Genomic DNA, 22193 nt, shown 5'->3' with positions numbered 1-22193 from the left:
CTGGTTTGCCTAGGAAAGCATGGTTTTAGACTGAAAGCCTTGTACCCCAGGGACAAACTGTACCTGAGTCTTGGGCAAACCCAGACCATGGTCATCCTATCTCATGCTCCCCTCTCTGAGTGGGATTCAGGGCCACCATCTGACAGGCAGTCCTGAATTAGGACCTGGAAACCGGAATGACAGGGGTCCCTCATTCCTCAGTGGCCAATTTTCTTCCCTGGAAGCCTTCTCTGTGCACAGGGGCCTTCCAGGGGGCGAGTGGGTGTGTGGACGCTGTGAGGTGTGTCAACCACTCCCCGTTTGCGGGACTGCGAACGTGTCCTGCCGTCCGTGCACTGGTCCTTTCTGTGCTGTGTGCTCCCTGGCCCTCCTCACTGCTGGCTTGTTTGGAGTTTGTAACTATTGATACCTCTCTGGTCCCACAGAGCAGCGTTGCTTTGTGCTGTTTCAGAACAAAGGTGATCAAAAGACAGCTCTCTAGGCTTCAGCGTGACTTTTAGGGGGAAAGCTCCAGAATCATCTAGCAAAGCACATAGATGGGATGGGATGTGGTCAGAAAAGGGATAGGAATCCTCTCAGAATCACCAGGGGAGTTTCATTCCTGCCCCCAGGAAGGTGAGGATCCTAACTGGAGGTTTCCCTTTAAAAACTGTGTAAACTGCCCCAAAGGTTTTTAGAAATGATTCAAGTCATCCAGAGAAGGAAATCTGGTACCCAGATCACCTGGAATTAATTTCATTTCCTGCAGCTAGCGAGCCCCCATCTAGAACAGACACAACGATGCTGTTCTCTTCCACCAAGCCCCAGAGGAACAGGACCTTCACACGCTTTGCGAATGTGAGGTTTTGCAAGGTGGCTGCCCCATGGCACAGATGCTAACACTGATCCCTGAGGGCCTGTGTGATCTGAGATGGTCACAACCTGTGGTGTATCCCAGCAGGATGCACATTCAATCATTTGGGGAAGTATAAAGAATTCAGAGGCTCCAGGCTGACGCCTGAGAAATCCTGATTCTGAGTGTGGCCCGGGTCTCAGCACGCTTTCAAAGGCTCTGCAGGGGACTCTCAGGTGGGTCCAGGTTTGGGAGCCTCTGGCGTCACCAAGGGGCACCTAGAATGCTCGACAGGGCACAACGCTCCTGTTCCACTGGTCTTGCCTTATCAATAGTCTGGATCTCGTGCTTTCATGCAGGGGAAACCACTCTTGATGCATAATTTGTATCTCTTGATGGAAAACAGAGATACAACAGAAAACATCGTTTTTATTTATAGTGCTTTACCTGGGATTACACAACTTTACAAACTAATATGGTCTGGACATTGCTGAAACCTTTGCAATTACTTACCCCCAGAGTATTTAAAAGCAAAGAGAGCCCCCAGAAAGCCCACAGATAAACTCCTCTGTGGATGAATTAATTTCCAACTAATTGTGAGAAATTACTACTGATTATTAAACATCATTCCAAATCACTCACAGAATCTTTATTATGAATAATTTTGGTGACTAATTGAAGGAAGATGAAGGAAATCCTTTTCCCCCCTGGGTGAAGGCACATTGTTCCTGCCGAGGTAGCTGTGTGTTTGCAGGATCCCCATGGCGGCCACAGTCTGGTCTTCTCCGAAAGGGGGAAATATCCTTTTCTCTACCCAGTGGTGGGAGAAAGAGTGAGTGGAGATTGAGGTGGGCTTGTGCTGGCAGGAGGATTTCACTCACAGATGGTGTAGTGGGGTGAACAGTGGCCTCCCCAATATATGTTCACCTCCTAACCCTGCAACCTGTGAGGTGCTTTATTTGGAAACAGCGTCTTTGCACATGTATTTAAATTAGGGATCTCGAGATCATCCTGCTTACCCTGACGGGCCCTACATCCAATGACAAGTGTCCTTAGCAGAGATAGGAGAGGGGACACACAGACACAGAGCGAAAGGCCACGTGAAGACAAGGCGGAGACTGGAGTGACATGGCTACACGGCAGGGAAGGCCTGGAGCCAGCAGAAGCTGGAAGGGGCAAGGACAGATTCTCCCCTGGAGCCTTCAGAGGGAGCGCTTGGAATTCTGAGCCCCAGAACTCTAGGGGAATCCATTGCTCTTGTGTGAAATTTGTTACAGCAGTCCGTTTCCTCGGACTGCCTCACAGGGCTGCTGACCAGGGGTGAGTAACGCAGGTGGCAGCTGTTGGGGTGTAAGATGAAGGCCGAGGGCCCAGCCAGGGGCCCTCAGAAGAGGCCTTGAACGAGGGGAGGCAGAACGGTGGTGACAGGAGTCAGCTCCTTCAGATGCTTTCTCAGCGGCTAGGGCTCCAATCTCACACCTCTCTACTCCCCACACTTTCTCAGGCCCCAAATCCAAGCCTCAAGAACCTGGGGGTAGGGGCATTTTGACGGTGAGCCCACCTGAAGGGGGAAGCTCCCTGCTCTGTATGGTGGCTATGGTCAAGGCTGACCGCCATGCCCCAGCCCCCTGTTCTCAGCTTCCTCTCCATGATGATGGGTTGGGAAGGTGGGGCTGTGATAGTCAAGGCTTTCCCGTCTGGTCCTGGTTACTGCACCGACCTCCTCACCTCCATTCCCTCCTCCTGATGGGTGCTCCAGCAACACAGCACAAACACCAGACTTCAGGCAGCAGCTTGGCATGCCTGGCAAACTCCTAATTATCCTTCAAAACCCATTGCTCCTGGCAAGACTTTCCTGGCCAGCCCTCTTAGCCCCCTTACAAAATGGAGTACTCTCCTCAGTATGATCTATCTCCACCTATTTATATGAGGCAACACCGCCTCATGTGTACATCACACTGCCCTGCTCTATCTTTGTTACATTTGTGCCTCCTGCCAGCATGTCTGATTCATGTCAACGCCCCCGGCTCCCAGCACAATGTCTGCAAGTGAATGGTTGGTTTATACTGACCACTCTTTGCTGCGTCTATCACAGCTCTATCAAAGTCAAGAGGCCAAAGTGCTGACATTGGAATCCCTTCCTTACAGTTCCCCATTCCCGCCACCCAGCAATGTCTGCACTGCTCTGGAAACATCACTCTGCAAAGATCAGGACAAGAGCTGTTCTCTGGCTAAAACAGACCTCTCCCTTTGTGGTTAGGTGTCCCATCGGCTCCTGGGTCACCTGATGCCCAGTTGTAGCTTTTCTTCATGTCATCAGGGAGTGGCTGCCTACTCAAGCCACACGGGCTGTGGGAGGAGACAGCTCTCCAAAGACAAATGGGAGGACCATCACCGCTGAAAGGGGGTGGATGCCAGGCAAGGACTGCTGCTTTGGGGTCCTCTGGGAGAAGCCATCTGTGATCCCCCCCGCCCCTGGCTCTCACTGCTGCTGACCCAAGAGCCTCACTCCCTCCAAACCCAGGACCTCAGCCAGTTGCTCCTGTCACTTCCCCGGCCTGAGTCGCCGCACACATGTGCTGGGCTGCCGGGCTTGCCTGGGGTTTTTATTTCCAATTGATCAGTGAGAGATGAAACCTGCCTCAGCGGGAGGTAAACAGTTTATTTCTATCCTGACTTCTTTAGATGATGGAGAGCGGCAATTTGCCAGCTTGTGCCAAAGAAGGCCAAGTCTGTCTCTTGTCCTAGAGGTAATTACCACTACCTGATCCTCAGAGAGAGCGTTTGGTTGTGTCTCCACTTGGCCGAGGCTGGTTGGATGTTGCGCTTAAAGCCTTCATTACTTCTGTCAACAAGAGCCGGGGACGAGGAGCCATTTATTACAACTTCAGCTCTGGAAGGGGGAAAAAGAAAGAGGAAGAGGGGAGATGTGATCTGTTAGCAAGCCAATGACAAGTCTAACAGTTTTGTTTTTGCACAAGCTTGAATGTAAACTTCTTCGGAGGAGCAAAATTGCAGTTATTACCTGAGAAGGGAAGGAAGTCTATTTATCTTCTAGAATGCACCAACTCTCTCCCTCAGGTATTACCTACATATATTCTGGGAGACAGGAAGGGGGTGATGAACTCTCTTTCTCCCCACCCCCAACCCTCAATGTTTCCTCCCAGTGAAACCTAGCCGTCGCTGTCCTAATAGTAATACTTCTTCAAGCCGCTTTTGTGAAACTCTGAAGAGCAGTTGAATTAAGAACCAAGTATCATAAGATGGTTTACAAACTTAATAAAGAGGAAACAAAAACTCACATTGGGGCAATGGGATGTAGCTTTATCTCATTATCCCTCGTTTGTAAGATGCCACTTCAAACGTCTGTGTAGTTCCAGAGTTATCCTAGCTCTGTTTCTCTCTCCCACTAGATTGTAAACAGGGGAGTTCCCTCACTCATTTCTATATTCCCCAATGGTCTAACATAGCAGCTGCTAAATAAATGTTTGTTGAATTTGAATTTGAATTTGACCTTGGGGAGGTGCCTGGATGGATGAAGTTGCTGGCTGGCTCTGAATGCCCAGGGCCAATCATAATTCTGGGTGCATACCATCTTTCCACCTGACTCAGGCGTTACAGGACCCGCTTGAATTCAGATGTTTGAAATCTATGCTAGTAGGTTTCTATGAAACTAGGTTACGATTACATCTCAAAAGGCAGTGTAGGAGCCAGCCTGCCTCTGCCGGATGCACACAGATGCATGTGGGTCACATCGCAAGTTCCTTTTGTCTGTGCTGACAGCAGATTCTCTCAGTTAGAATGATAAGTGGATTTCTGATGCCAAATTCTGGAGCTTTAAAGAATTCAAAGCAAACAACGATGTCCTCTGCATTTATCTTGGAACAGCCAAGTTAGAAAAGATGAAATCCTTTTAACAGGTCTAAACCCAACGCTCTATTTTGCTTTTTGTAGGTAGAAAGGAATTTATTTGGGGGTGCACTTTCTCCCCACATACCTCCATTCCCAATATTCCTGACTCCTCTGGCCGATATTACTTGTGTGGGATTCAAAAATATGTAACTTTTGCAGAGAACAGAAAATTTAAGGGTTTTGAGTAAGGTGGATGCATTCCCCCAGCCTGCAGGCTTAAAGGGAAGCTATGAAAGGAAACAAGACCTGACCCTTTGCAATTTTTGCTGTTTTCACGAACAGAAGCAGAGAGTGTAGTGAAAAGATTTCATAAGCTGTGTGACTATGGGCAAATCACTTTATCTCTCTGAGCCTGTTTCCCCATTTATAGAAAGAAGGTATAGAAGAGGAAGATATCTTCTGGATGGGGACTGGGTAGGGTCCAACCATAGCCAGTGGCAAGCCTGAGTTTGTTGGCTTGCAAGGCGTTTGCTCACACTCCTGTATCAAGCTGTCTTCTGGCCAAAGACCGTCATCTGAGGAAACACTCTTAGAATTTAGGGTGTGCCTTCAGTAATCAAGGTTAACATTTCTCAATTGACTTCCTAAATATTTTTAAGAGGTCTCAGCAAAGTTCCTGAATGCTCTATTTTCTATCTTTACCTCCTGGACAAGCCATCTACCACAATGAAATTGGGTGAAAGTCCTGATTCCTTTCAGAGTCTCTTTTATTCGGCAAAAATTCAAGTTATGAATAAGCTCATTGGTGGCTCAAGTGCCTCCAAGTGAGTGGGCTCTTTTGCAGAAAGAGACTCTTACTCATCTGAATTTTCTATCTCTGCAGCCTCTAGACCTTGGGCCATTTCACGGGCTCTCCTATCGACAACTCCCCCCGCCCCCCCCCAAAAGTGATTAGGGAAACGCAAAGCCAAAGTGAAGCGAAACAGATCTCTTTGCTATTTGCTAAGTAAGAAGGGCACCATCCAGCAAAGAGGAGAAGCAGATTAATAGCTGCCTTACAGCAAAAACAAATGAACACAAAATCTAATTTACAAACCTATTAGATTTGCTATGTAAGCTGTTCACAGCTGATCTGATTGTACCTCTGCCTCCAGAATTCCTGCAAGACAAAGGAAATACATTATTTATAAACCCAGCTCTTCTTTGCAAAGCCCTCTTCAGTTGCCAGGAGATCTCACAGCCCGCCTTGGAGGACTACAGAGGGACAATGAAATCTCACCTAGGCCTCTCCAGAAATGGGCAACCTCCTGGCCCAGCCACAAACCCAGGCATTTTCAAGGAAGTAGGCCTCCTAGATCCTCCCCGGCCTCTCACTTGGACATTGTTTCAATTCTCACCAAGGTTTCCACTTGAGGATTTCATTTGAGCTTTGAGACAAACTCCTTTGTCTCCTCTGGTTAAGCCCATAGGCTAGCACGCTTGAGCCTGACTAAGCACCTGCTGCAGCATGACTCAGTATTTCCTTTAGCCGGACTCATCCTTTGCCCCTGGTCTTCGCTGGCCGTCACTCACCTGTGGTAAGACGTTGTCCATCACATGATCTCCAAACTTGAGACATCAGAAGTCCAACAGAGGCAGCAAGACTGACTCAACCAGTGCCTCCAACCAAATGTGAGAATGATTTGCTTTTTGGGGGCAGGAAAAATAATATTTAATGGTGTCACTTTACCAGGGAGCAGGAGATGGGTGAGTAATGGGGTCCTTTGCGTCTTCCTCTGGAGGAAAAGGTTTTTGGAGTAAAAGCATTCTAAGGCCCTTTCCAGCCCCACCATCTCTTCAGTTGTCAGATTCCATTCTGGATGGGGGCCATGAAGTTTCACCCTGCTTCGCTAATCACACTGGGCCAAGGGGAGAGATGAATCCATCTGCCCCTGGTACCCAGCCCACTTTGTGCTCTGTGTGTGTTTTTTTAAAAGTTGTACGTGAGACTAATTATTTTTATTAAGTTAAATAGTTTTTTCACCACTGATTTATAGGATATGTGGTTTGAGGAGATATTTCTTCACACTTTTCTCATTTTTTTTTTGGAGAGCTATAATTTTTTTGCGATTTTATTTTAATTTTTGAATTAACTTTTATTGGAGTATAGTTGCTTTACAATGTTGTGTTAGTTTCTACTGTACAGCAAAGTGAATCAGATATATGTATACATATGTCCCCTCTTTTTTGGATTTCCTTCTCATTTAGGTCACCACAGAGCACTGAGTAGAGCTCCCCGTGCTATACAGTAGGTTCTCATTAGTTATCTATTTTATACATAGTATCAATAGTGTATATATGTCAAGCCCAATCTCCCAATTCATCCCACCCCCCTTTGCCCCACCGGTGTCCATACGTTTGTTCTCTACGTCTGTATCTCTATTTCTGCTTTGCAAATAAGATCATCTATCATTTTTTAACATCTATCATTTTTTAAAAGTTCCATCTAGCCTTTCAGTCAAGGTGTTGGCACACTCCAAAGAAATAATTAAAATCACTGCAAAAGCTGTATATTTAAAGAATCCTGTGATTTAATAAGAACTCTTTGGGGGAAGTTAATGCCTAACTCCTCACTGGTTTTAAATCTGGATTTTTCTATCTGCTTTCTTTAGGATTCACATACTTGTAGATATAACATTGTGTGTGTGTGCGCACGCGTGTGTCTTTTCCTGATAGACTGAAATGTCCTTTCAACGTTATTTGGCAACAGGAAATATTCTGCCTCTTAGCTGGATGACCAGGCAACAGGACGTGTGCTATGACTCACCCAGTGCCTCATCTCAGGTCTCCCTTCAGGTCTCAAATTTCATTACACACAGTCTAATTCTTAATTACACAGAGTATCATTGGTTCTTCACATTTAAATCAATGCGTAATATCTCTTTTTTGTCTCTCTTCATTTACCCTTGGGATGGCGGCTTTCTCACACATCTAATCCAAGGGTCTGGGAATACCTGGCCATCTCTGGCCTGTAGCCATAATCTACTTAGGTCAGCGCCCAAGGGCTTTCCTGGGCCCGCTGCTGTCCACATGACACTGACCTTTCACATGTCCTGACCCTGACCCCAGTCCTCAAAATCAGCACTCCTTGGGGGAGGGAAGACTTGCTGGGCCAGATATTAAGTCAAGTAAGTAATTAAAAGTGTGGTCATAGCTCAATACTAATGAAAGGTTATTGGAACAAAAAAGATTGTCTAGAAATGCTGCACATGAGAATTGATGTATGATTTTTAAAAATCATTATCAACGAGAAATTCAATAAATGGTTTGAAGTAGTTGATTAATAATCTGGAGGTGAGTTGGAGGGAAATCATGTAAGTGTTCCCTGACTTATAAATTTCAAGTGGATTTAACTAGTGTTTCTCAGACTTTAGTAATTCTCATATTCCTATCAGCAGTTTGCCATATTTTGTTTATCACCCATACTACTATCTATTAAGTTTTTAAATGGACTCATCTTTTAAAAACTTCTTAACCTACACAACACCATCCGTGAAAATATGGGTTCGATATCATGATTATATACTCATTTGAAAAGAACACAAAACCATTACCACAAAAATATTTACCAATGGAATTCCTAAAATCATCTTACTTATTACCAAGCATACTTATAGCACCTCTGGGGAAGACTGAATTAAACAGTTAAATATTTAAAGAAGGCAACCCATACAAAGTTGGTAAGAAAATGGAAGAGGATATTTATCAAATCTTGATGAGGTGTGAGGAATATATGTGAAGGACTTTTAAAATTCAGAAGTGGAAGAAGAAATCCTAAGAGAAAATATAATTTTAAAAAAACCTTCATAAAAATTTAAAATTCTGCTTATACAAACAGCAAACCTCAACAAACTCTGCTCAGCACCTTTCTTGAAATCTGAGAGGACTCCAGGTGAGGTGAGCACTGCATCTGTGCATCTATCTGGTTTAACGCAACCAGGGGTTTGGAGAGGACTCAATGCTGAGCAACAACTTCCTCCTGCTTTCTCTTCTCCTGCCTCCAGGCCAGGTCCTGGGGAGCATCCAGTCCTGCTGACGTGGGCACCACAAACCATGCACTTTTTCATACCAGTCCTTCCTCTAACTCTGGGTTTCCCCACCTCGGCACTATTGATATTTCAATGTGGGTGTTGGGGGTTGGGCAGCTACCTGTGCATTGTAGGGTGTTCTAGCTGCATCCCTGGCCTCTACCCACTTTATGCCAGGAGCAGCCCTCCCCACACCCCCAAACTGTGACAACTAAAAGTGCCTCCAGACATTGTCAAATGTCCCCTGGGGCAGGGAGGCAAAATGGCCTCCATTTGAGAACCTCTGCTTTGATGTTTGTTTTCTACCTAATGCCTCTGAGAAGATGAATCCCCTCCATCAGCCAACCCATCCCATCACCTTCCTATGCTAAACCCCAAGCCCAACACCTGTGCTTCCCCTCAAAACCATCTTAGTTTTCAATTCTCAGCCACCTTTTCCTTCTCTTCCTAAAGCATTCTATTACAGCATTTGTCACCTTTTCATATTTAATTATTTCATGGAATCACAGATGGGAGACTTGAAAGAAATTTTGTCATTGACATAGTCTAAACTCCTCCTCTTATAGTTGAAGAAACCAAGGTCTAGAGATTGGTTTCTGGTTTCATCTTCCTCAGCTGCTCGCCACACTAGAAGGGAAGCCCCTGGATTGTGTGCATTAACCATGTCTTTTACTTTCTTTATCTGATGCTTTGACATCTGGGACCTTGCTGACTGTGGAGGGACAGCTCCTCTCAGGGTTAGCAAATTCCTAGAGATAGTAAACAACTGGCCTGGGAGTGCACCTTTCAAATACAAATCAACTAATCTAGAGCCCATACCCCTGCCACCTCCCTTAGTGGGATCTTATTCTCTGGGCCACTGTCCACCTGCCATAATCACCTGGAGCTAGGTACCAGACATCTATGCATCTATCTGGTTTAATATAACGAGGGGTTACAGTTGTCCCAGACAGGTAGGACAGCTCCTATGCCCCAGAGTCTGCTGAAGTTATCCAAACTAGCCAATCTTAAGCCTGCTTACCCTGTTTCACCCTTCCTTCCTATGGAAACCACAATAAAGGCTTTTGTCCACAGTTCCCCCTCCCCTCCCTCCTAAGTGATCTGGTGCTACTTCATGTGGCCCTGCATGATGTGGTGTGCCACCCCTCTTGGAATGTGGGAGTATAAACACTACATTTTCAATGGTGGTCATCTCCTGATCTGTTGGCCTGACCATACCTAAATAATAATAAAACCTATATTAAAACAGGGGGACCCTGTTTTGTTCACCTTCCCAGCCTTGCATAGTACTTTGTCCAGCTGGGGCTCAGTGAATCAAATCTAACTTCAGTGCTAAGTGGGACTTTTCTTCCAAAGTCTTCCCTGCAGTTTGCATGCTGTGTTCACACATATTACTTATACCTGTACAAGACACACTTTCACCTCTCAGATACCCAGAGAATGGGGCAGACTGTCATTCAAAGAAACTCAGGTTGCAGATAATTTGGCTCAAAATGAATCACATGAATTGGCAAGGGATTTTTTTTTCTAATTAGGTTTTGCCTCCATTGTTATTAAAATAAGCTTACATCCCTTGTGATTGGGGAATGCTGATACCTGCTTGGTTGAGTGACAGAGGAAGATGATCAGGTGAGAAAAATTTGCTAAAGATAATTCATCAACTTCTGAAATCATAGAAACAAAGATGCTTAGGTCATCCAAATGAGTAAATATGTGGGAAAGCTCTTTTCACACTATAAAGAACTCTATAAAACAAGGTATAATATTAGTAATAATCCCTGTCCACTTGACCCTGCCCGTTATTCTCAGCCATAGTGAGGATGGAGTCTGATTACTCCAAAGCTCTACATTTTAAGATGTCAGTCTCCTTTCCACCATGAACATAATACTCTTTCCGAGCAGTAAACTAAGACAAAAAATAAAAATAGCCTGTTTAAAAAAATAATAACAGGGACTTCCCTGGCGGTCCAGTGGTTAAGACTTTGCCTTCCAACGCAGCGGGTGCGAGTCCAATCCCTGGTCAGGGAGCTAACAGAAGCAATATTGTAACAAATTCAATAAAGACTTTAAAAGTGGTCCACATCAAAAACATCTTAAAAAAATAATAACATGCATAGTTGGATTTGTTTTCAGTGAAAAGCAATTAGCAAACCTGAAAACTGCATTTCTGTTTAGCCTCTTCATCCAAGCCCAGTTGTTTTATAGGTAAGGTCATGTTTCAGTGTGCTGGGGTCTCATAGCTGTGTCAGAATCTCCCACATCCTTGGTTCCTCACTGAAGAGTCAGGCTCAGTAAATGAACTTTCAAGAGCTGAAAGCTTTAATTAAGTGTGCGGACCCAACTTAAACAGTTGATTAGTCCTGAGAATAAAAGATTAAACTAAAACACAATTCATGAATTTGCAGATGATTCTTCCGTTACAGTTTTGGGAAGATACTGAACGTGTGCTTTCAACTTGTGCATATAAACCACTGGGGGTCCTGCCTGTTGATCCTCCAAGCACACATTATAAGGATGTGGCCCCACAAACACATGGTAGGGAGAAAAGAAGGAAAAGGATGATTTGCAGTCATTCACATGAACAGAGCAAGGGATTCCAACAGGGTTCAAGGGTGTTTTTTTAAAGACTTTTTCTTTTTTGTGGTGAAATATACATAACATAAAATTTCCATGTTATCCCTTTTTAAGTGTACGATTCAGTGGCATCCAATATATTCACAATATTGTGGAGCCATCACCAGCATTTATCTCTAGAATTTTTTCATCACCCCCAACAGAAACTCTATACCCATTAAACAATAATTCCCCAATCCCTGCTCCCCCAACCCCCTAGTACTCTATTCTATCCTATTCTTCTATTTCTGTGAATGTGCCTACTCTAGATATTTTTTGTAAGTGGAATCATACAATATTTGTCCTTTTATGCCTGGCTTCTTTGACTTAATAAAGTATTTCAGGGTTCATCCATGGAGTAGCATGTCGGAAGCCTAGCTTTGGATGTGGCCATTCTCAGGAGCTAGAATATCACAGAGACGGGGGAAGGAAAGTCCCTTCCAAAGTGTTTGTGTCTGGATCATTGAGCACCTGTGATTAGGACAGGAGCAGAAGTCCCACCAGCTGACAAGTGCTTGGGGCTCAAGAGCTCAGGGGCTCTCCTGCCCAGAGCATACTTGGCTAGGAACTTCCTGAAATTTTTGCTGGCAAATTGAGCTTTGATGTCCATTTCCTCCTCCATTTGAAGAGCTGGTCGTACTTGGCCAAGTGCTCAGATGGGCAAGGGGGCACCTGCCTTGGTTGGTCCAGTGCAGATCCAGTCACAAGGCTGGCAATGACAGTATCTTCAGTTTCCCTGGCACAGTGAGAAATATGGTGCCCCATCCTTTGGACTGGGCCAGTTTGAACTCCTGAAAAACTCTGTCACAGGGTCTTTTTCATTCATTCTGAGCAGAAGGCAGTTGCACAGGGTCCTTGCCCATAGGCTTGGGAATACTTTTCAGGTTGGTCACTGTGCAACCATCCCCTACCACCTGGGCACCACCTCCACTAGTGGAGAACTTCCAAGCTTTACAGTCATACTGGCCTAAGGCATGTTCAGTGGATGCCACTAGGTAGTCCTTGATGAAGGACTTGTACTCATTCACCAACTCATCAGATTGATGTAATGGCTGGGGTCATCAGGAGACCCAAAGTTCAAGGTCATACTTTCCAAACTCTAAGGGTTAGATGCTGCTGCATCTGTGCCATTCACCAGGCTTTCCCATCACATTCCACAGCAACTCCAAGGCCCTGAATTCTTTAGGATATAAGTTGGCAAACTTTTCCTTAAAGGGCCAGACAGCAAATATTTTAGGCTTTGTGGGCCAAGAGGAAAAATTGAAGATCTTATGCAGATGAAGATACTTAAACAACAAAAGAGAAAACAAATGTCAACAAAGTTCTTATTGATGAAATTAAAAATATAATAATAATGATTGAGTACATTATTTTGGGTAACAGGTCTGTTAATAAGAAGAATGTAATTGTTTTTTGGGGGATGAGACTTTAGTTAACTGAGGTTCAAAGTTAGTGTTCCTGTCATCATGGTAGAAAGGTGGCCTCATTCCTCTATAGAGCCTTCCCTTGCTTCTCTGAAACACTGTTACCTTCCCTCTGGTGAACTCACCGGATTGTGTCACCTGAATCTCCCTTTTGGACTTATACTCTATACACCCTAACAGTGTTGGAGAACTTGTCATATGGGGAAGCAAGTTAAGAGCACAAGCTCTGAGATAAGACTCCCAGTGTCTGCATTCCAGCTGAACTAATCATTAGCTGTGTGATCTTTGACTACTGCTAACCTATCTAGAAGCTTCCATTTGTTTCCTCATCTAAAAAAATGAGTAATAGTATCTACTTCATGGAGTTTTTATAAAGATTAAGTGAGCTAATGAGTGCAGAGATTAAAACAGTGCATGACATATCATAAAGCACTTGGTATTAATGTTATACTTATTTAGATTTTTTTGCAACCCTTTAAAACTGTAAAATCGTCTCAGCTGGAGAGCCACACGATAACAGGTAGCTGCCCTGTGAGGTAGGGTAGGCTTTGACCTGTGAGGTAGGCTTTGACCTGTGAGCCGTGCTTTGCTAATTCCTTCTCTAGGATGTTAGGAGCAAAATGCCCCTCCACAAAGCATCTCTGCCCCATTTCTGATGACATCCTTCTGGTCGAGGTAGGCTTCTGCTGCCCTGAGCACGGCTTTCCTGAAGTCACAGCTCCAACAGTGAGGATCAAAAACTCCTGTACTGTCGTCTTGTTAGCAGCGTGAAAACTACCCTGGATCACAATGAAAGCTGGCACTGGCCAGTCACTTCCGCACTGCCAGCCAGGACTCAGTGTGACGGTACAGGGGGCCCCCTCTCAGCAGCTCCGGCTTTACAGGCAGCAAACGACACTTCTGGTATGATGTTCGCACCAAATTTAGGTTTATTCCCAGTGCCACCCGTGTCTGACACCAGTTTGTTACCCTCCTCCGGGTCCACCCACTCAGCTTCCAGCTCTTCAGGCCAGGTCTAACACCTTCACTGATGTGCTCGACAGTCTTTGAGATGCCTTTTCCTATTCAGCAAGTCTCATCATGGCACTGGAGCTCTTGGACCTCACAGACACTGAAACGCTGCTGGGCATAGAGCTCCGAAGAGACCAGTGTAGGTTTCAGCCTTGACAATGGTGTTTCCATGACAATTGAGACCTCTGGCTTCTGTGGGTGTTGTAGGTGCTAACAGGAGGGTTACAGTAGCAAGCTCATGGGCTTCTGTCTTCTTATGCCCACCTCACTGAATGCTCAGCTCCTTCTTCTGCCATCCTCTCTTCCTTCACGTTAAATATTAGCTTGGTTTGATGTATCCGCTGGCTGCAATTTCAGCAAACTTTTTTTGGTAATCAGCTTCCATCAGTGTTCAAAAAGGTACCAGCTCACTCTTGACTCTTCCCTCTGCTCGACCTCAGAAAATATTCGTGAGAACGGAGGGCTTTGGTTCCAGTCAATTTCCCCAGCCTCTTATACTAGTCATCTGCACATCAGAAAAGTAAACAAGCCACTTGGATGCCAAGCATTTCCCATAACACTTATTCCTGATCTTTTCTCTTTCTCATCATGACCAACAACCAGGAGAGAGACCATATAATTTATCATCCAGACCAAACACTTTCGCAGTAAACCGAGGCACCAGCCAGAAATGATACATGAACTGGGATGACCAACTCATGTGGTACTGGTCCTCCTCCAATCTACACTCATTTTATAAAGGAGACAGACTTTATAATACAAAGACTTCTAAGAGAATGATGCGTTCCAAATCCAGACCACTCAAAACCCCAGAAACCAACGCAGTTAAAAGTCAGAGACGATACATATCTCTGCAGTTGGTTGAACTGGAGCTGGTGAAAGCTGTCAGTAGAGAAGACTTCTCCAGTAAGTAGTTCATGGCTATGGAGCCTTTTCTGAGTCCCTCCCGCCCCACTTCTGAAGAGCCTTCTTTACAGTGAACCAGCGTCCCTTGACCTGCCTTGGTGTCCTGGTCACACCTGCAGCAAGGTTCTCCCTACACTCAGCTACCACTGCAGCTTCACCTAGCACGTGGCTTCGCCACCAGCCCCTAGACTGGGGCCAAGCCTAGGACACGGTCCTGATCATCTCTGCATTACCATGGAGGGGTGGAGGTCACATATCTCCTGCACATCCAATGTGCTGCAAAGAGGACTGCTGAATGAATAGATGAGTCAAAAAAGCTGAAGCCATCCCTTCGCTGTAGAGAAGAGGATTCAGCCCCCGCTGGAAGCATGTTTCGGGGAGGAAGAAGGGAAACCCCAGCCTCACTCCCACCACCACTGCCCACCTACCCACACCTGCCAGGAGTGCTCCAGATACAGGGCCTTCGCACTGGCTGTTCCCTCTCCCTGGAACATTTTTCCAACAGATACCCCATGGCTCACTCCTCCCTTTCCCCCTTTTTCAAATCTTGGCTCATATCGGACCTTCTCAGAGTGGCCTTCCCTTCCATTTAACATAGCATCTGCTGTCCTACTCCCCCCACGGTGGCCCTTCCCACTCCCATCCCCTTTTGTCTTCTCATCACCATATCATGTATCTTGTGTACGGTCTGCCTCTGCCACAGGAGTGTAAGTTCCATGATGGAAGCACTGTGTCTATCTTGTTGACGGCTGCACCCCTAGTGCCTGGAGGTCATCAGAAGTCAGTGAATATTTACAAATAGAAGGAATCTGTCTCCTCCCGTCCTTTGTTGCAAGAAGCCAGCTGTCCTCTTATCCAAACCCAGGACCTCCACCTGTGTTTGGAATTGCATCCCTTCCTGCCTTTGGCGAGTCTTATTCCATCAACTACTTCTTCTCTCTTCCCCATATAGTTACAGCTTCATTTCAGCGGCGTAATAATTCTGGTCTTTATCTTGGACCTTGTATATGCCAGATTCTGTCCTACAAATTTTATATTACTTCATTTAAGCCTGACAGTAGCCCGAGAATGTAGAAATGATGATCCATTTCTACCTGACAGGAAACAGAGGCACAGAGAAGGGGAAAATCCTGCCCGGGGCCACACAACTACTAAGAAGGGATGTCAGGATTTGAACCCAGCAGGCTGGCTCAGACCAGCGCCTTATGACTCTGCCATGTTGCTGGCTCATCCCCACTAGCATTTATATATATGTTTGCTTTTCTCATCTTCAATAAACGACCCAACTTTCCTTTCATACACCCCTCAGCTACTTCTCTGTCTGTTTCCAGCACTTTGCAAACTTCTACACTGTCTGTGATTCCTTGCTCCACCCTCTCCCCCCTACAACTCCATTCTGGTTCATGTCCCCAACACTCTATCAAAAGCACTCTTGTATGAACACCTTGTGATGGGCATGTCTGTCCCCATCTTATTTGAACTCTGTCAACATTTGGTGGCACGTCCTCCTTCCTGGATAAGTAAAGTCGGGACTTCCTGGTTCTGGCCACAGGGTGGCCCTGGACAAACCTTCTCCCGCTGGAGGAAATAAGCTACTGGGAAGAGTCATGATAAACGATCCCAAGTGAAGAGAAGGGTTAGAGTCCTCAGGGCATCTTTAAGATTCCTTCTGGCTCTGAAAATCCATTATTTTAAATCACACTCCTCTCAACACTTTAAGGTTCCATTAATAACGACATAAAATTCCTCCTTGATTCTTTCTGTTCCCCTAACAGAGGGTGCCCCCCAATTTAAAAAAATCTCAATTTTTCTCTATATTCACACCCAACAAGATTTTGTCCAGCATTACTTTCTATCAAAATATAGAAAATATTTTTCTTACAAAATATTAGTTTTATAAAATTTTCAGATAAAAAATATGGTTGAATATTTTTGTCAACATCTTCCTGCCCCCACCAAAATTTACTCCCCAAGAGCGATGGCTTCATTATTCCAGGTGACAATCCCAGTCCCAGACGTACATGTTAACAAAACACATCCTTAGGAAGGGGATGTGGATTCCAAGAGAACAGTGAAAAGTATTAATAACTTCATTTGCTTGAGCTCCACCCTGTGCCAGGCACTGTACCAGTGGCATGTTAATTTTCATATTTTGGTTTTAGAAATAGGACATGCAGGCTCAAAAATTTAAGTGATTTGCCCAGGGTCACCCCCAGCAAATAAACTGTCAGAGCAGGGATTCAGTTTGCATATAGTCCAACCACGTGTGCCTGCAGAACACTGGCTCCTGCACCCTGCCCTTCACCTGCTGCATGTAAGAATTTATTACACAGTCAAAGAGATGCCAGAGACTTAAGAGGAAGCAAAGGTTACTCAACAAGTAGTTGCGAGACACTTGGTGAGCTAATTGGGAAAATATTCAAGTCAGATTCTCCACTGGCACCACACCAATAAGGACAAAATGCGGTCTAGCCATTAAAAACTACGCTTAGGAAGAGTTTTATATGAAAATTCATTCAATCCTATTTTAGTCCATTTGGGCAGCTAGAACATAATACCGTAGTCTGGGCTTATAAACAACACCAATTGATTGCTCACAGTTCTGGAGGCTGGAAGTCTGAGGTCAGGGTGCCAGCATGGCCAGATGAGGGCCCTCTTCTAGGTCACAGACGTCTTTTATCCTCACATGGCGGAAAGAGTGAGGGGTCTCTCTGAAGCCTCTCCTATAAGGGCACTAACCCCATTCATGAGGCCTCCACCCTCATGACCTAATCACCCCCAAAGGCCCCATCTCCAAATACCATCACATTGGGCATTAGGATTCCAACATGTGAATTTGCGGGGTGGAGGACACAAACATTCAAACCATAGCACTTCCACTGGCCCGTCACTTAGCGTCCACTATTGACAGTTGCTGCGGCCTCCTGCTGCAGACACAGTGTTAGCCTTGGCTGTCGTTTTCCGTTTTTTTATTGTATTAGAAATATACCACTGCAGAACCTTAACGGAGAGGTTGGCAGCCCTGAAAACTTCTCATTTCATTCATGTCACACGGTGTGGATAAATCCGTGCTCTTTAAAGAGAAGCAGAACGTCTGTCCGACGGGCCGTGCTCTGCTCTTGAACCCGCCTCGCTGGGACTTGAAAGCTCTCTGCCTTAAGCCGGCCTTTCTTCCCTCCCCTTTGTTCACTTCTTGACAGACCTGCATTCAGAGAGGCCGTGTCCCTATTAACACAGCTGCAGCCTTTTCCTGAGAAAACCCCTGGAGGGCACCTGGGTTGGGGATGACTTTAAAGTCACTTTTCTTCTGGGTGTTTGATATGTCTTGTCCCCTTCCCTACTCTGCGGGACCTGGATAAATGCGGCTCCCCCCCCGACAGCCGACACCACTCAGGGAATGTTGCCGTCACCTGGAAGGAGGACGGCGGGACCGTCAGTAAGGGTGCTGGAGTTCTGGTTCCCAACGTGCTCTAGCTTTGCAGCCCTTGGCCTCTCGAGGTCTTGAGGTCCTTCTCTGCAAAGCGGGGTCCTGTGGTGGGATTAAAGCAAGAAGCTCCGGGCAGACGTGAATGTCAGTTGCAGTGTTGTTATTGAAGGCGATGGCTGCTGCCTTCGGGGTCAGAAGAAACCATTGCTGCGTGTGGACTCTGCTGAGGCCCCTCAGATCAGCTGTCCTCAGGGAAGCTGCCTTCCAACAGCATGGTCCATTAGGGAGAAATCAGGAGCGGTGGATGGAAGAAAATGGAATGTGTTATCTGCGGCAGGACTGTGATTCTCACCGCTGCTGCTGCTCTGTCGGATGGCTCTGCGGCCGTCCAGTGGGGAGATCTGCCCGAGATTAAATTAGTGCACTTTCTTTTCTTCAGCAAAGAAGTGCTCAGCTAACTAGCACGAGAGGCACATCTGACAGTCATGTTGCCAAGACCTGGGTGTGGTCCATCCACCAGCCACGGGGCTGTGCCGGATGGAGCCCCAGTGGGACCCACAGGGTGTGGCCTGGTCCCTGAGTGGGTTGACGACACAACAGTTCTCCTGAACGAGACCCTGAAATGTCCCTTAGGTCCTAGATTCCCTCCTCCTTCATCAAGTGTCAACACTCCTCCAGGTTTTCCTTGAAACTCTTCTCTGCTGCTCCCTCCCAGGCCTTCCTCCTAGGCCCTTCCCCTAGATGTCAGGGTTGCTCAGAGCCCACCCTTAGCCCTTGAGAAGCCCCGGCTTCCATTGTTCATCTACATGCCCACAACTCCTGATGCACTTCCAGGTTCCAGAATCACAGAGCAGCCTAGTCACCGCCACACAGTCCTCAGACCTGACCGGCACTCTCACCCCCAACCTGCTCTCCCCCAGGTTTCCCTCAGGGAATGGTACCCACCCAGTCATGCAGAATCAGGGTGCTGTGGACACTCCCCATCCTCTCTCACCAGGTTTCCCCTCCAAGATCACCCAGCCTTCAGATTCTCCCACCTGAGGACAGCAGGTGCCTTCCCTCAGGTTCCCCGCCATGGTTTCTCTCTTACCTCCCTGTCCGCAGAGAGTCATCCTTTGCCAAACGCTCCCACGTGGGACCCGGATTTCCAAAATGCAAAGGGCAACATGGCGCTTCCTCCTTGAAGTGGGTTCCCTCACCGAGCCCCATTGCTTTCAAAATAAAGTTCGGGTTCCTTAGCATAGCACAGAAGACTCTGAGTCTGTCCTCATCTTCACTTTCTCACACATCCACCTGCTAACTCCACCAAGCAATGGGCAGTTTCAGGAACGTGTGAGTCAGATCACAAGATTGTGCCTTTGAACGTTATCCTCTCTCTCCAGAACCCTTTATTCTGTTTTCCATTTTCTTAATTCAGAGTTTATGACTTGCCAGCCCCAGGTCGTATCTGGCCTGGGGAGCTTGCACAATATTAAATCTTTTAGGATTAAGAGGCCAATGGTAAAAACTCAAGGGATTAGTCATTATAAAATATCTTAAGTTTTGGCTTCTTTTGAACAATCAGAACCCTGAACCATAGTAACTAGTGGAGATGAGAAGCAGCTGTGCCTCACTTTGGGGGCAGGGTATAAACTATATTTTCCCACAGTCCACATCACTCCTTACTGTCTTACACTGTACTGTTTCACTTATTTATGTGACCTGACTAGACCTTGAAGGCATTTGAGTTTGAGATCCCTAGACCCACTCCTACTCAGGTAGCAAAACTCAGCTCATGTCACCTTCTCCATGACCTTCCCTGACTCAGAAGCCCCACTTATGCCAGGTACAGCAACGCTACGGGACCTGAGGGTGTATAGGAAGTGGCAGGGAGTACTAGTTCCTTGCTCCCTTTCAATGACAACTGACAAGATGCTTATTGATAAAATCAACCAGAGCAGAAGAGGAACACCCAGAGGCACCGTCGTCCCCACCCCACACACAATATTCAGAAGACAAAAGTTCTGGAAAAGAAAATTTGGGAGCTCCATTCTCCCTATGATGTGGCACAAGGCTGCTCTCTTGGACTTGCTGATTGAATCACTAACTGATAGACTAGTAATGGAAAGCCAGCCCTGGCTCTGGAGGGATACTTAGCCCTAACGCCTCAGGTGTGAGCTGTGGTCTCCGTCCCCACTCCCCAGCGCATGTTCTGTGGGAGTCCAAGGCTCTGGGGAGGAATTGGGGGGTGGTTCTGCCCTTTGGGTCCCCCTTGTGAGCTGCTTTCTGATTGCCTTTGAGAAAAGCCCCGAGACAGTGCTCAGGATGGAGAAAATGAACTCCAGCCCTGTTGCTTCAGGGCACGGAAAGTGACATCAGCCAACAAACATCACTGCAGCTGGTAGCAGGTGGGAGGTGGGATGCGGATGGGCATAGGGAAGATGCTGGCACCCAAGGCTGTGTCCAGGTTGATGCTAGAATCGGGTGTCTGAATGGGGACTTGAGGAGACATCTGCTCAGACGGATAGTGGAGAAGCGACCATGACCAGAGTTAACACTGACTAGGCACTTACCACGGGGCAGACACGGACCAAACCCTCACTGTGGATTTTCTCCTTTTGTCCCTATCGCAGCCCTAAGAGGTGGGCCTTTTAATGACTCCCATTTTGTTTAGGGATGTTAAGCATCATATCCAAGGGTTTACAGGGAAGAGGGAGCTGGGGCAGGATTTGAACCTGGCTCTGTCTGACGGATTATCTCCAAATCAGGAACTTGGTGCAAGAGGTTGGGGTGGAGTGGTGGTGAAAGTCTGAGCTCAGTCAGAACCGGGGCATGCTGTAACGGGAGCAAACCCAGAAGAGAAGCCAGAGAGCAGGGCCAGACGGGCATCGTACCTGGGACTCTACACCTGACTCCAGACACGCCCGCAACTCCAGCTGCCACAGCTGAGAGGAGGAGGTGTGAAGCCATGTCAGGACAGGCGGAGTGTACAAGTGACCCGGGGTTGTTCCATACCTCTTGATTCCCACCCCTCCTTCTAGGAGACTTTGACCTTAACACTTTGAATATTTCCAGCAGCTTTGGACAGGAAGTTCAGGCTGTGCAGAAGGCTGGGAACCTGGTTCCCGTTCTAAAGAAGTACAAAGGAGAGGAACAAAGATGGGTTAACAGGAAGCCCCCCTCCTTTGATTTTCCTCTTGCCCTAAGCATCAGGCCAGACATCCAGGGTGGGCTGGGGCCTGAGGCGGCATCACAGTCACAGGCCTGCCTACCTCCAAGGTCTGGGCTGGTGGCTCTGGACGGTGCCCAGGGGACAGTGGCCCAAGTTGTCACTAAGGGCTCTGCATCTGAGGGCTGCTTCAGAGCCTCACCCTCTTTCCATTTCTCCTGCCATCACATTCCTGTAGAAAGTGCCAGGGGAGAAGGCTAGGGTGGAGGGGGACACCCCGGCCCCTCCTTGAGGTTTAGAATAATTAAGAGGCAAAGAGAATTCTCTACCTCCTGACTGACAGGTGGACAGGAAATTTAACCCTTTTTTTTTCTAGATAGTAGAACACCTGCACACGCTTTGCATGGGCACATTCAGAACCAGGTGATGCTGTGGGCGGGAGCAGGGAGAGGATACACAGAGCCTACCCATCCCCTGGCAGAGGGGATGGGAGAAAGGGATCTAGCCTCTTGTTTTCTTTCATCCAACACTGTCGTTAACATGGGCTTTGGTGAGATCCCTAACTCCACCCTCACTAGCGGAATATGGAAAACGGAGCTTCCTCACCTCTTAAAATGAGTAAACCATGAAGAGTAAAAGAGATAATGATTACGTATAAACAGCTTGCCAGATGCTATTTTAAATTTTATTTTTATTGTTGTTCCTATTAAACTTTTCTGAGAAGAGAGAGTAGGTCATAGCTGAATTCTTCTTCCTTCTCTTCCTTTTGTTCTAATTAACGTGCACGATGGGCCCCGGGCTGGGCTCTGGGGTCACAGTGGGGGATGGAGACAGTCTCCTGTCTGAAGGTGCTTAAAATTGAAATCTGGAGACAAGAAACACTCACACACATACACATACAGGAAACACTGCA

The 22193-nt window shown here is 46.6% G+C and overlaps 1 protein-coding gene and 1 non-coding gene across 2 annotated transcripts in view; both read right to left on the bottom strand.

Annotated features, from left to right (window-relative positions):
• Nucleotides 1-22193, bottom strand: part of ST8SIA2 (ST8 alpha-N-acetyl-neuraminide alpha-2,8-sialyltransferase 2) — a 59480-nt gene that overhangs the window by 20036 nt on the left and 17251 nt on the right. Inside the window, exons 2-3 of the mRNA XM_030873218.2 lie at nucleotides 5781-5843; nucleotides 3597-3725 (exon numbers count right to left, since the gene is read on the bottom strand). Coding sequence (XP_030729078.1) covers nucleotides 3597-3725; nucleotides 5781-5843 — 192 coding nt within the window. The remainder of the gene's footprint in view (nucleotides 1-3596; nucleotides 3726-5780; nucleotides 5844-22193) is intronic.
• On the bottom strand, nucleotides 17676-17819 carry LOC115861965 (small nucleolar RNA U109). Its single transcript, XR_004042949.1, has one exon. It is a non-coding gene; the product is annotated as a small nucleolar RNA U109 (small nucleolar RNA).

Source organism: Globicephala melas, chromosome 2, assembly GCF_963455315.2.
Source record: "Globicephala melas chromosome 2, mGloMel1.2, whole genome shotgun sequence".
In the NCBI taxonomy this organism is placed as follows: Eukaryota; Metazoa; Chordata; class Mammalia; order Artiodactyla; family Delphinidae; genus Globicephala; species Globicephala melas.
This window is presented reverse-complemented; position numbering and strand designations above follow the sequence as displayed.